Source organism: Brassica napus, chromosome C6, assembly GCF_020379485.1.
Source record: "Brassica napus cultivar Da-Ae chromosome C6, Da-Ae, whole genome shotgun sequence".
Taxonomy (NCBI): domain Eukaryota; kingdom Viridiplantae; phylum Streptophyta; class Magnoliopsida; order Brassicales; family Brassicaceae; genus Brassica; species Brassica napus.
Window position 1 is genome coordinate 44,113,087 of NC_063449.1, and position 15,196 is coordinate 44,128,282.

Here is a 15,196-nt window from a genome sequence, read left to right on the forward strand (position 1 = left end):
AATTCTTCTTTACTTTTATATTTCGGTACTGAAATTTTAATTTATGTTCTTATTATTCTTTACAAATATCAGTTCTCGGTAGTAAAATAAGGTTCATACAATAACTCCATAAGTTAATTAGTTATTATATGCAACCACTGTGCATTTCCGTCGTACTAAAGATCAAAAATCTGATCGGGTACCGAAGAGTTTAAATTCTAACCCCATCATTTCAGTCCTAAACTACACGGAATGATCATAGTGTGAGATGAGGAAAGAACAAAAAGTATTTAAAGCTGATAAATACCTTTAAGTTTTATTTACCCAAAAAAATGAATTTTCTTCTTTTTTTTTTTTTTCTTACCGTCCCACCGCGTTAACCGCAGAAACTTCCTATAAATACAGGTACAATGTGTTTGATCTCCGCAACTCAACTCACTGAAAGGCTAAAACACAAACAAAACAATCAAAATGAAGAAACCTTCAATGGCCACTTTTCTCATCGCATTCCTGTTGGCTGCAGCTGTCTTCACCCACGGCAAAGAAGTGGTGAAGGACACCAACGGAAATCCAGTTAAGCCCGGTGCAAAATACTTCATCCAGGCGGTTGAGACCGAGAGTAACATGGGCGGTGGTCTTATTCCAAACGCCATTAAATATCCGACTTGTCCATTTGGCATCACCCAAACACGCTTTCCGTACCAACCCGGTACACCGGTTAACTTTGAATATCCATTTATCGACCGAGACAGCTTTGAAACGTCTTCCGATACACATCAGGTTCAGGCCTGAGATGTGGGTTTTCTGCACTGAGTTTTCCAAGTTATGGGCAGTCGATGTTTCCTCATCGGCTGCCAAGGAGCCTGCCATTATCATCGGTGGTGAGCTGCGGAGACCAGATAGCGTGTTTAAGGTAGAAAAAGCTACAAGAGCACACACTTACAAGTTGACCACCTCATACGGAACCGTTGGAACCGTCCCAGCGGCTTTCTTCGATGTACGATAGTTAGTTGTCACCCAAGATGAGGCTAAGACCTTATTCGTCAAGTTCGTGAAGGTTGTTGATGTTACTACGGCTACTACTACTACTTCTAGTGTTGAGAAGTTATAGGTCTAAGGATGTTTCCATTCTACTAGTTTAGATCATGTAATATTAAAAAAAGCCTGAAACTCGTCCATGGCCAAAAATAATGGGTTGAGATAATACCCGCACGCATATGTATGTGAACGCGTCTTTACTTTCATAATTTAATCCAATAAAGTTGTGTTTTCCGGCGCTGTAATTATGAGACATAACTTTACACTAAAAAAATTATCCAATAATCTAGTTCTATGTTCGTATGACCTATTACCAAAGATCATGTATCCGTGGAGGAAAGAAGCAATAATTCAGTTCAAAAAGCAAAGAACTATCAAGTTAATGTGAATGAGAGAATGTGTTACAAACATCATGCATGCAATGTCACCGTGGATGAAACATCATGCAATGTCAAAGCTATTAACTGCACACACTTAACTTTAATAACTTTTACTAGTCATGCCTCTACTTACGGGTGGGCGTTCGGGTACCCATTCGGGTTCGGTTCGGGTCTATTCGGGTTTCGGGTTTTCGGGTTCAAAGATTTCAGCCCCATTCGGGTATTTCTAAATTTTGGTTCGGGTTCGGTTCGGATCTTTGCGGGTTCGGTTCGGGTTCGGATAACCCATTTAAATTATTTTAAAATTTTAAAATTCATTATATACTTTAAATTTCTCAAAATCTATAAACAAAACAATATATTACATATAAATTTGAATAACATATGTCAGAGTACCTAAAATTAACATATAAATTGGTTTGGTTTGAATATTTGGATTGAGAATCAATAAGTATTGTTGGTGTTTTGAGTATACTTTAGCTATTTTAGACATGTTACTTTTGACTATTTGTATATATTTATAAGTATTTTGGATAAGTTAAAAGTATCTTATATATTTTGATGTTCTTAATATATATTAAATCTAAAAATAATTAATATATATAGGTATATAAATCAATTTCGGATATAATCGGGTACCCGAAATATTTCGGTTCGGATCGGGTTCGGTTTCGGTTCTCTAAATACCAAAATTTTGAACCCATTCGGATATTTAATCAATTTCAGTTCGGGTTCGATACTACTTTTTCGGATCGGATTCGGTTCGGTTTTTCGGATCCGGGTTTTTTGCCCAGCCCTACCTCTACTCTAGGTCCTAAACTAGTTTACAAGCAAAGATAAGCAATTAACGTAACTTAGCTAATTAGTTTCTAATTAGGGCAACATATACTCCTTTTCTCATTGATGTATAACTCTTTGTTACAAATCTTTTGTTTTAAAAAAACAAAACTTTTGTTGTCTTTCATCTTCTTTACATATGTCTTTTGCCATAATATATGAATTATATGACTATTTCTAGTTCTGTTTCAGCCAAGTTTCACTTTTTTGGTTGGCTTCCAAGTTCCAACACCTCTAGCTATCTCTTGTGGGTCTTTTCCCTTCAAAGTTTGCTTTGGTGCCAATTAAGGTCCCTCTTCAAAACTAAGAGAGTTTGCGATTAACAAACTAATAAAAACAAAACAATTTACTGCAATTTTCTTTTCTTCTTATTTATTCTCTTCCCAGCTCATGCCTAAATACAAAACTAAAGAAACAAACAAACTACTACCAGCACATCCACTACACCCTTCCACTAAACATAACATTAAATAAAGATAAACGTTCGAAATCATTATTTTGATCTAGGGCCACGTCATCTTCTTCTTCTTCACATTGTATCTCATCATCATACTACTCATTGCTCTACGTCTCGCCTTTGTTTTTTCGCTCGATAAAAAGGCACATAAGTTGTTACTTCGTCTCTTCTTCAGCTTCTTCTCTGTTACTCCAGTTTGTGTTTTCCGCGTCTACATCATTAAGCCAGTCGGCCCGGTCTTCAACTTGTTGTATGACTGGTCTTTTCATTGGGTTTTGGTTCACACACATGCAGGCTATGTCAAGCACACGAAGCATCTCTCTTTCGTGACCACTCTCTCTCAGCAACGGATCAAACACCTCCTCGGGTTTCTCCTCCCTCCTCATTTGATTCACCCACGCCACTATTTCTCTCGACATCTTCGGTCTGAAAACCTCCATTGCTCTTTTCCCCGTGAGAAGCTCGAGCATGACGACACCAAAACTGTACACGTCGCCTCTCAGAGTGGCTACCCATGCTTGTCCGTACTCTCAGGGAATGTAACCCAATGTTGCATTAAAAAGACATTAAGGTTGGAGGTTGCGCTTCTCTGCTGATTTCTTCCTTGTCTTGGATTTGTGCCATTCTGTGGTTATAAATCTGAATTGTGAGTTTTCTTTTCAATATCCTCCAACTATATTATAAAGTAGCTGTTGTGATACAGTTGGAGGATATTGAAAAGAAATACAGTTGGAGGATATTGGTGTCAAGACAAGAAAGAAAACTCTGGAGAAGCTCAACCTCCAACTGTATTAAAAAGTAGTTGTTGTGTTGTTACGTACAGTCACAGTCAATATTTATGTAGAAATTAATACCTAAGAAGAATAATTAAGATAACCGGTGAAGCCAAGAAAAAAAGAAGCTAATCTTGTGGTGTCATTAAAACATTGAAAAGAATCATCCATTTACAGAAAAAAAAATCTCAAGTGCATACGTGTTTCTTTTGTGATTTCCATTAATTGGATCAGCAACTAAGGATCAGAGTAGGGAGGGGTATGTGTCTTGCCGAAGGATTAGCAATCAGGGAAGCTTTATTTCAAGCTCAAGCACACGGCTACACCAAAATCGAACTCAAGTCAGACGCTCAGGTCTATCATCTGAGCCATCAATGAAAGAGATCAAATCATTGATGCAGTAGTGTGAGGATTTTAATTTCCAGACATAATGAGGATATGGTCCACTAGTGCATAATGTTTCTGCATTTTCCTCTCTTGTCAGCATTAATTAATTAAGACAAAAAAAGAGCGGAAATTTCCTATAAATACAGGTACAATGTCGTTGGTCTCCACAACTCAACTCAACTCACTCAAAACACTAAAACACAAACAAAACAATAAAAATGAAGAAACCTTCAGTGACCTCTTTTCTCATTGCATTCCTGTTGGCTGCAGCTGTCTGCACCCACGGCCAAGAAGAAGAGGTGATGGACTCCAGCGGAAATCCAGTTAAGGTCGGTGAAAAATACTTCATCCAGCCGGTTAAGACCGAGAGTAACCCCGGCGGTGGTCTTATTCCATACGACCATACCCCATTAGACGATATCATGTCCACTTGGCATCACCGAAACACTTTATCCGAACCAACCGGGCGTATCGCCGGTTAGCTTCCAATATCCATTCGTTATCGGCCGAGACACCATTGACACATCTTCCTATATAAACATCGAGTTCAGGCCTGGGATATGGCCTGTCTGCACTGAGTTTTCCAGGTTGTGGGCAGTCGATTCTTCCTCACCGGCTACCAAGGAGACTGCCATTATCATCGCTCGTAACCGGGAGAGCCCAAATAGCGCGTTTAAGATAGAAAAAGTAAGACGAATCACTTACAAGTTGGCCACCTTATACGGAACCGTTGGAACCATCCCAAGGGCTTTCTCAGGTGCACCACAGCTTATTGTCACTAACGATGAGGCTAAGACCTTATTCGTCAAGTTCGTGAAGGCTGATGATGATGCTACTACGGCTACCTACTACTACTTCTCGTGTTGAGAAGTTAGGTCTAAGGATGTTCCCATTCAACATCATGTAATATTAAAATAATAATGGGTTGAGATAATACCCGCACGCATGTATGTGAACTCCTCTTTACTTTCATAAGAAAATCCAATAAAGTTGTGTGTTTTCCGGCGATGTAATATGAGTACACTAAAAACAATATCCAATAATCTAGTTCTATGTTCGAATGACCTATTACCAAAGATCTTATATCCGTGGATGAAAGCAAGTACATGCAATGTCACCATGGATGAAACATCTTGCAATGTCAAAACTTACTGCACACACTAAGCTTTAATAACTTTCACTAGTCAATACCTCTACTCTAGGTCGTCCTAAACTAGTTTACAAGCAAATCTAACTAGGGAAATATATACTCTTTTCCTTATTGATGTATAACTTCTTGTTATATACAAAAAAAAAATTTATTTCTTTGTTGTCTTACATCTTATTTACATATGTCTTTTGCCATGACTTTCTAGTTCTGTTTCTGCCAAGTTTCAACTTTTTGGGTTGGTTCCAAAACCTCTAGCTTATCTCTTGTGTGCCGTTTCCCTTCAACATGGGTTAGGGTTTGGGCTACCCTACCTGCTTATTTGCTTCACAAGTGACTTATTTTATCAAAATCAAGAAGACAGATAGTATAAAGAGGGTTTCTTGTTCAAAAAGAACTTTTTGTTCTATAACTCATTTTCTCCCTGCTTGAAATAACATGTTGGTCTTCTGGTCTACAGTTGTCAGAATTACAAAAAGTAATATTTTTGAAAAGAAAATAAGAGAAGTTAGCATCAGCAGCGATCAGAGATCATACATGTTTCTCAACAATAGTAAAATTATAACATTAATTTTCAAATTAATTTTTAAACAGCTTAATCAAATAAATGAACGACATCTGTAGAGCTTTGGTGTTTGTAGTACCTTTAAGAAGAATCGTATTTTCTCATCCGTTGTTCTCTCTCCTTCTTTTTCAATATTTTTTATTATTTAAATTATCATAAATCTTATAAGAACCCACCACTAAGAGAGCATGATTAATCCATAATATGGCTCTCTTAATCATTATTTTACTAATTATCTAATAGTAGTCTCTTATTTAGGGGTTCTTAATTAAAAATAAATAAATAATTTTAAATAAAATAAATTTTTTATTAATTAAAACATTATAAAAGATAACATTTTAAACATAAAACTTAAAAAAAACATAAAAACAAAGATTACTAAATTAAACGAGAATATTAAAAAAAAAATTCAAGCTCAGTTGTTTTCTTCATCACGTCCAAATTTACATCATATATGTTTAACCAAATCAGCTTTCAGTTATTGATGCATTTGTCTATCACGAATTCTAGTTCGAACACCCATATGCATATTTGTAGGGATATCTGTAGAATACGTGAGATCGACATGTGAACTTTCGGTGTCTTTTCCTTGCACTACAAGAAAACAGCGGTATTCTGACGGACATTCTGACGGAAAATGAAATCCTCGGAATTTCCTCGGAATATACCGACGGAATTCCGAGGAAACATCAATCCGTCGGAATATTCCGAGGAAATTCCGAGGAAAAATGTGTTCCTCGGAAAAAACCGACGGCATTCCGAGGAAACATCAATCCGTCGGAAAATTCCGAGGAAATTCCGAGGAAATATTATAGGGATTTTACAAAATTCCGAGGAAATTCCGACGAACTAGTGATCGATCGATGCGTTTTTGGACATATACCCATCGATCGATCACATTGTTACGCTTTGGTCCATCTTAGTGATCGATCGATGCGTTTTTGGACATAAATCCATCGATCGATCCGTTTATAAAAAAACATTCGAGATTTTGAAACCCCAAACACTAGTTCCTCGGAATTTCCTCGGAATATTCCGAGGAAATTCCGAGGAACACTTGATATCCTCAATCGATCGATGGGATAATCTCATCGATCGATCACATTCTTACGGCCCGATGCATCTACGTGATCGATCGATGCGTTTTTGAATATATATACATCGATCGATGCGTTTATAAAAAAAAATTGACGTTTTGAAACCCCAAACACTAGTTCCTCGGAATTTCGTCGGAATATTCCGAGGAAATTCCGAGGAAGAAGAGGGTTTCCTCGGAATTCCCTCGGAATATTCCGAGGAAATTCCGAAGAAATAGGGTTTTTAAACCGAAAACAACGTTTTGCGGTTTGAATAACACCTATATAACCCTTATTAAGGGTCTTACGTTCATTATGAAGTCAAAAATTTGTTCCTTACCCTATAATAAACACTTTTCCGATTGTATGAACGAAATCCCCACAACATAAGAGAAACACTTATACACTTTAATGAACGGTAAAGGGAATACTTACAATTCGTTTTGAAATTTTTTATTCCATGGTTTATGCTCATCTATACAAAGAATCCTCAATGGTATGCATTACAATTGTATAAGAAATGAAATACGGCAAAAAAAATTGATGTTTTGAAACCCCAAACACTAGTTCCTCGGTATTTCCTCGGAATATTCCGAGGAAATTCCGAGGAACACTTGATATCCTCAATCGATCGATGGGATAATCTCATCGATCGATCACATTCTTACGGCCCGGTGCATCTACGTGATCGATCGATGCGTTTTTGAATATATATACATCGATCGATGCGTTTATAAAAAAAAAATTGACGTTTTGAAACCCCAAACACTAGTTCCTCGGAATTTCCTCGGAATATTCCGAGGAAATTCCGAGGAACAATATAAATTAATAGAAATACATGCACAGGATATTTTTTTCCTCGAATTAATGAAAATATTCCGAGGAAATTCCGACGGATATTTAAGTGGCCGTCGGAATTTCCTCGGAATATTTTCATTTAACCGGGCAAACAAGCCGCCAAATATTTAGCGAAAATTGAAATTGAAATACTGAGGGAATTCCGACGGAAAATATCCGTCGGACCCAAGGTTTTATAAACTTGAAACGCATCTTCTTCCCCATTTCTCTCTTCTTCCCCATTTCTCTCTTCTTCCTCTCCGGCGATCTCTCTCTCCTTCCGGCGTTCTCCACCTTCTCTCGCGACGATCTCTCCGGCGAATCCTTTCCATTCCCTTGCAAATCATGTAAGGACCCTATCCCACTCTCTTAGGTCCTATTTGTTAGGTTTTTAAGTAGATTTGATGATTTTAGAAGGTTTTTGATAGATTTTTGTTAGGGTGATTGGTTAGGATTGTGATTTGTTGTGTAATAGGTTTAGAATTGTGATTTGGTTGTGTTGAATTGATTTAGAACTTTTTTTATAAATTGTTCATTATTTTTGTATTTACAAAACGTTTTTTCTATATAAATTCGATTTTACAAAACGTTTTTTGTATATAAATTCGATTTTTGGATTTATAAAAGATGATTTCATATTTATTAAAATATTTATATTTATTAAAACTAATTTTGTATTTATAAAACATTTTTTTGATTTATAAACACTATTTTTTTTATTTTTGTATTTATAAAAACTATTTTTAAATATACAAACCGTTCTTTGTATATAAATTCGATTTTTGGATTTATAAAAGATGATTTCATATTTTAAAATTAATTTTGTATTTATAAAATATTTTTTTTGATTTAAAAACACTATTTTATTGTTTTTTGTATTTATAAAAACTATTTTGTATTTATAAAAAGATGATTTCATATCTATAAAAATATTTATATTTATAAAACTAATTTTGTATTTATAAAACATTTTTTGATTTATAAACACTCTTTTATTATTTTTTGTATTTATAAAAACTATTTTGTATTTATAAAAAGATGATTTCATATTTATTAAAACTAATTTTGTATTTATAAAACATTTTTTTATTTATAAAAACTATTTTATTATTTTTTGTATTTTAAATATGTTTTCTATTTCAATTTTAATTTTATATTTTCGAATTTCAATTTAAAAAAATAAATTTATAATTTTTTTTTTTAATTTTGGAAATATTCCGAGGAAGTTTATCCCTCGGAATATTCCGACGACATCTTCCTCGGAATATTCCGAGGAATTTCCGACGAACTTGTGGTCCTCGGAAATTCCGAGGAAATAGGGTTTCCTCGGAAATTCCGAGGAAATAGGGTTTCCTCGGAATTCCGTCGGAAATTTCCGAGGGATTTCCGAGGAAATATGAATTTCCGAAGAGTTATTTCCGAGGATTTTTTTCGTCGGTATGTCGTCGGAATAGCGTTATTCCGACGACATACCGACGATTTTTTCCCTCAGTATGCCGTTGTTTTCTTGTAGTGTTGTTGGAACTCTGAAACATATATTAAGTGTAATCATCTCGTTTGTTTTCTACTATCATATTATAGAGTATGATACATGATCTCATAATCTTTTCAATTTTGACTTTATTCCAAAAAAATGCTGGATTTTTAACGATCGCAAAGCTAAGGTTACCTAATGGTGCTCTTTATGGCCTTAAATATAAAAATAATATTTTTTTCATACTCCTATGTCCCAAGAGAAGCTTACCTAACGAATTTATTTTTCAATGGAAGTTAGTTATTACCGCATTTCTCTAACACCTAAACGACAGCGTTTTAACTTTTAGCTCCTTCGTACCGTTAAAAGTCCATATCTTTGACAAAAATCACTTCTTTCGCAAAATCTCTCTTTGTCTCCGTCTCTGCTTCCTCTCCATTGATGTTTAGGTATGTCTCAGCTTATCGAATTCTCACATTTCTTTCGATTCCTCTTTCTCTTGCGTCCTGCATACTTCTCATTGCTCCATGTCTCGCCTTTGTTCTTTGCTCGATGTCTCTTACGTAACTGTGCACACCAAATGTTCGCTGAAATGCCTCTTAGAAACCTCAGTTCGATTTTACAATCTTAATTCTTAGAGCATGATAGGTCTAGGGAGGTGTTCAATGAAACCCATTTTGATTTTAGAAAAATGGTTTTGAAATTCTGTGATTCGAGCATGTTTGCATATATAGATCTCATTCTGGAAAGCCACAAAGGTTCATACTTTCCCAAGCTCTTTACATCATCTATGACCATCAAAACTTTTAATTTACATGGAAATGATGGTTAACATTTGCACTTGACAAGACCCACAAAGAAAAAATGAAGTGTATATTTACTTAATGCAGAATGTGTGATGAAAGTATAAAAAAGGCACACACAAGATGTTACTTCGTCTCTTCTTCTTCAGCTTCTTCTCTGTTACTTTGGTTTCTGTTTCCCGCGTCTACATCATTAAGCCAGTCCACAACTTGTTGTATAACCGGTCTTTTCATTGGGTTTTGGTTCACACACATGCAGGCTATGTCAAGCACACGAAGCATCTCTCTTTCATGACCACTCTCTCTCAGCAGCGGATCAAACACCTCCTCGGGTTTCTCCTCCCTCCTCATTTGATTCACCCACGCGACTATTTCTCTCGACATCTTCGGTCTGAACACCTCCATTGGTCTTTTCCCCGTGAGAAGCTCGAGCATCACGACGCCAAAACTGTACACGTCACCTCTCAGAGTGGCTACCCATGCTTGTCCATACTCCGGGGGGATGTAACCCAGTGTGCCCACAAGCTCCGTTGTAACGTGTGTGCGGTACGGAAGAATCAGTCTCGACAAGCCGAAGTCTGCGAGGTAGGCCTTGAAGCTTCCGTCCAAAAGGATGTTGCTGGACTTGATGTCTCGGTGTACTATGTGCGGTTCGCATATCTGGTGCATGTACGCTAGTCCGCAGCTTGCTCCTCTCATGATGTGAAGCCTTTTAGCCCAATCCAGCTGAGCTGGACCGTCTGGATTCTCGTGCAGCCAATAGTCAAGACTTCCGTTTTCCATGAACGAGTAGATAAGTATCCGGGCACTATCATGGACGCAGTAGCCTTGTAGAGCGACCAGGTTCTCATGTTTGGCTCTTGACAGAACTTCTACCTCCGCCTTGAACTCTTTCTCCATCAAACCATAGTCTCCGGTGAGTTTCTTGACCGCCAGCTTCGTCCCATTGTCCAAGACAGCCTTGTAGACAAGACCAAACCCGCCGCATCCGATGATATTAGCTTGGCTGAAGTTGTTGGTAGCTTTCAGGAGCTCGAATATAGTCAGGTCTTTAACTTCGTATCTACTGTTTCCGAACAGCAGCACAAGGCTTATATCTTTCTCCGAACCTGGAGGAACTTCGGAGTACGAGGCGTTGGAGTTTATCTCCAGTTCTGCGTTCTCAGAGTCTCCTGGGTTTACTCTCCTCTTTGACATCACCCACAAAGCAAGCATCACCAAAATCAAACTGACGCCGAAAAAGATCCCAATGACAAGCCCCAAAACAACAGTTGTGCTCGCCTTTTCGTTTGTATAAGGCTTGGGTGCAACCGTGCAGGAGAGTTGCAGTACACGGCCACACAGCAATGGGTTTCCTTCAAAATACGATTTTGGGAAAGTGTCGAACTGAGATCCTGTAGGTATCTGCCCGCTGAGAGTGTTGTTTGCAACGTTGAAATAGGACATGAAATGGAGTCCCGTGAGCGACCAAGGGATTCTACCAGATAGATTATTGTTGGACAGGTCCAGCCTCTCTAAGCTTGTGAGGTTTGACAATTCATCTGGGATGCTACCTGAAAACTTATTACCTAAAAGCTCGAGGTGCATGAGAACCTTTAGCTGTCCGATCTCAACTGGTATGCTCCCGGTCAGGTTATTCCTTCGGATATATATCGCAGGTGGAAGGCTGGCAAGCTGATTGTATTGTTGATTGCTGGTGATATTATTGGGCTTTACAAAAACAGGTAGCTCTAGATAGGTCCTCTCTGTTGCATCATATACCTTTTGGGACATGAGTGCTCTCAGCTGAAACAGTTCCTTTGGAAGCTCTCCTGTAAGAAGGTTATCAGAAAGATCCAAGTAAAACAGGTTTGGAAGAGTTCCTAGCCAACCAGGAATCGACCCCATGAATCGATTTTGTGACAGGTCCATAAGTTCTACGCTCTTGAGCTTGATCAGCCAAGCTGGTATTTCACCTTTCAATCTAGATCCACCGGTACCGAAGATTTGGAGCTTTGGAAATGCACCTGATGCTAGAAAATCCTCGTTGCTTGGTATTGTTTCGTCGTAAAAGTTCTTTGCAATGATGAGAGTAGACAGATTCTTGCAGCCTTGCAGAATACTGAGAGCTCCTGTAATGTTCGTCATGTTATTGTCTGAGAACGTAAAGAACGTCAGAGACTTCAGTTCCAGTACTTGTGGAGATATCTGTCCCGTTAACTTGTTGCCTGCAAACCTCATCGCTGTCATGTTTCTGCAGGAGTAAACCGTCGAGGGGAAGTCACCGGTGAAGCTATTGTTTCCGAGGTCCAGAATGCTGAGGCTCTGAAAACGAGAAAAGTCTACCGATAAGGTTCCTCCCAGCCGGTTAACCCTTAGATTCAGCTTCTCGAGTTTGGTGCAGTAGGAGAGAGAGACCGGGACAAAACCTGTGAGGTTATTGATATGGAGCCGGAGGCTGCGCAGATTGATTAGTCTACCTATATCCTTTGGTATATCTCCTTGGAGTTGATTGAAGTAAAGCTCAAGCAGTGTCAGTTTAGTGAGACGAGTGATCCCATCATCGATCCTCCCTGAAAGATGGTTGACTGGTAAAGAGAACACCTCGAGCTCAGAGAGATTGTAGACTTCTTTTGGGATTTCACCAGATAGATTGTTGAAGCCTGCTCGAAGAGAACTTAGCTTCAAACATCTGCCTAACCCTCCAGAGATATCGCCTGAGAATTTGTTATAAGAGAAGTCCAGTTTGGTGAGCTGCGGTGAAGTGGTGCACATGAAGGAAGGGATTGGACCGGTGAAGCTGTTGTTGCTGACGTTGAAGCTGGTGAGATTGAAAGCGCCTTGAAGGAAAACAGAACCGCTTAAGATTTGGCCTTGAAGAAGATTGCTGGAGAGATCAACGGTCTGGATTGGAAAATTTCTGCTGGTTCCATTGGCTTCGAGTGGCAACTCACCGTTGAAACTGTTGTAACTAAGATCAAGAAACGTCAGCTGATCAAGAACGGAGAAGAAGCCTTGTGGGAGAGGACCAGAGAGACGGTTATGAGAAAGGTCGAGACGAGAGAGACGAGGGAGATCCAAAACAGAGGAGGGGAGATTGCCTGAGAGTCCTCTAGAGGGCAAAAGAATCGAAGTGACTCGATTTTCTTGAGAATCATCATCGCAAGAGATTCCTTCCCAGGAGCAACAATCAGTGGATGAGTTCCAATGCAAAGGAGAAGCTGGAGATGATACGTTGCTGGAGAAGAAAAGGAGAGAATCTCGATCTTGGAGATTACAGACAGCTTCTGAAACTGTAAGGAAGAAGACAGAGATGGAAAGAACGTAAATAAGGAGGAAGAGGAACATGGGTACTGGTCTCAGAAGGAGACAAATGGATTTGGTAGATCTCATCTTCTTCTCGTCAATCATGGCGAGAACAAGAGAACAAAACTTAGAAAGATTTGAGTAAGCTTGAAGGAGAAGGAGGAGGAGGAGACGAAAGAGAGGGAAAATAAGCAAAAGACATCATTATCCAATCTGGGTTTGTGTGTCTGAAACTTGTAAATGGCTCTCAATACCATCGTTGACCAAAGGGAATAGTCAGACCAAACAGAAGAAAACTTCTTGTCACACCCAAAGTTACTTTTTAGTGCCTTTATTTTATTTTATCATGTTATCCTGAGTGTGGTTGTGGCCTGTGTGTATTGTTTTTTTTGTTATACTATCTTTTTATTATTCCTCCTGTAATAATAGTTTTTTTGTTATTCCTCTATGAATACCTACGTAATTGTTAAAGTCAACGCTAATATATATTTATTTTTGTGAAAATCAATATAGTTATGTGATTTATCTGGTTATGTTGTCAGTTGTCATTTGTTTATGGTTTGATATAATTCTTCTTCTTTTTTCTGCTGTATGCGTTTTAACTAGTGATCATGAAAGAAAAAACAAGAAGGAAGTTGGGTCATTTCATGTTTTTGGAGATGGAGGTGCGTGCGTGCGTGCTATGATGTTGATCATGAAAATTGAATTTGATGATATTATAATCATGATGAGCACAAACATTATGATGTGAAATAAAATAAGATTAACAAAAGTCTATAAGAAAAAAAAAAATAGATGGTGAGGAATAGTATGATGATTATTTTTTTTTTGTATAAAAGATGAGAGGCGTTTACCTTTTGGGGCGGCTTGGTTAGTAAGTGGCGCGTAGTGGTGGTGTTGCACCTTTTTCATATATCTTCGATTTTTAATTTTATTTTTATAATCATCTTTTGTATTTTGCTCTTTTTCTTTATTCGTTCTTTTATTGCGCCAAGTGTAAGCCACATTTAACATTAGATAGTGGTCATAAAGAACGAAAGGTAGATAAAGAAGATGATCAAATGATACGTTTTTTTAGAAAGGGATACTATTTATTTTGTTTGACTTTAAATTTTTTGTGGTTATAAAAATCCTCGAAGCTGTTCATGTGTTGTTGTTTTATTTCTTAATTTACTAATGGCCAAATGGCGTATATATATGATAGCTGACAAGTTAATTAAAACAATATGGTATTAAACTTATCAAGGTCTTCTACTTTTCGGATTATTGTATTATAAAGTATCATCCCAAACTGAAGAAAAAACAAACAGTGCAATAGTAAATTAAAAACTAAACTAAAAACGAAATTCAAGTTGCTATATTAGTTAGTGTTTAAAAACAAAAATTATGTTTGTGTGCGTAGTAGAAACCAAAAATGTTATGGAGTCTAATTAAAAAGATGCTATAATGATTAATACGTGTAATACTTTTGATTAGTGTTTAGTAACAGTATGTAATGATGGTGTAATTTTATTTATTTTGTTGGAATAACATATATATATTGTAGAATTCGAAAGGCATCCTATAAGAATAAATAAACTGTTGTGTGACTTTACACATCGATAACATATTAGTAGCCCTTAAGCGATAACATATTATTATTATTTACCTTTCGGTATAAGCGGATCTAATCTTTCATGTAAATAAGAAAAAAGCTATTTCATCTTAGCTATTGTTTTCCACTGAAATATTTTAGGTTAAATCATATAGAGAATCTCTAATGACTTATTCTCAATCCCGAGCAATTTGTTATTTATATATTCACGTACCTCAAATCCAGGTTTAATCAAGCTTGTCGTTTTCTCAGCTCACGATCAAATGAGGAACAGCCAATAGCTAATGTATATTTATTTCATGTATATATAACCTGTTTTTGGTTATTTTGTTGGTTAGAGATCGTATCCATTTCAGAACACAGCACATCAGCTTAGAGCATCTCCAACCCCACTCCATTTTGCAGTAAATTATGGAGTGGGATTGGATATGCTCTTATATGTTTCTCTGTCTTGAAAACAACTCATTCAAATATTTTTTGTTGTCTGAAATTTTCTTCTTTTTCTTCTTAATTTACAGTTTCAATGTTTCTTGTTAATTGATAAATAATTGTGTAGCTTGTAAG

At 37.2% G+C, this 15,196-nt stretch overlaps 1 protein-coding gene and 2 pseudogenes across 1 annotated transcript; 2 read left to right on the forward strand and 1 right to left on the reverse strand.

The window, feature by feature from the left end:
* The first annotated feature begins 397 nt into the window (after positions 1-397).
* Positions 398-1,600, forward strand: LOC106405415 (annotated as a pseudogene).
* A 386-nt stretch (positions 1,601-1,986) lies between these two features.
* LOC125589111 lies at positions 1,987-4,857 on the forward strand (annotated as a pseudogene).
* A 4,804-nt stretch (positions 4,858-9,661) lies between these two features.
* On the reverse strand, positions 9,662-13,541 carry LOC106405993 (tyrosine-sulfated glycopeptide receptor 1). The gene has a single exon (XM_013846564.3). It carries the CDS (start codon positions 13,141-13,143, stop codon positions 9,880-9,882), a length of 3,264 nt encoding a protein of 1,087 aa, XP_013702018.2. The 5' UTR covers positions 13,144-13,541; the 3' UTR covers positions 9,662-9,879.
* Between the last annotated feature and the right edge of the window lie 1,655 nt (positions 13,542-15,196).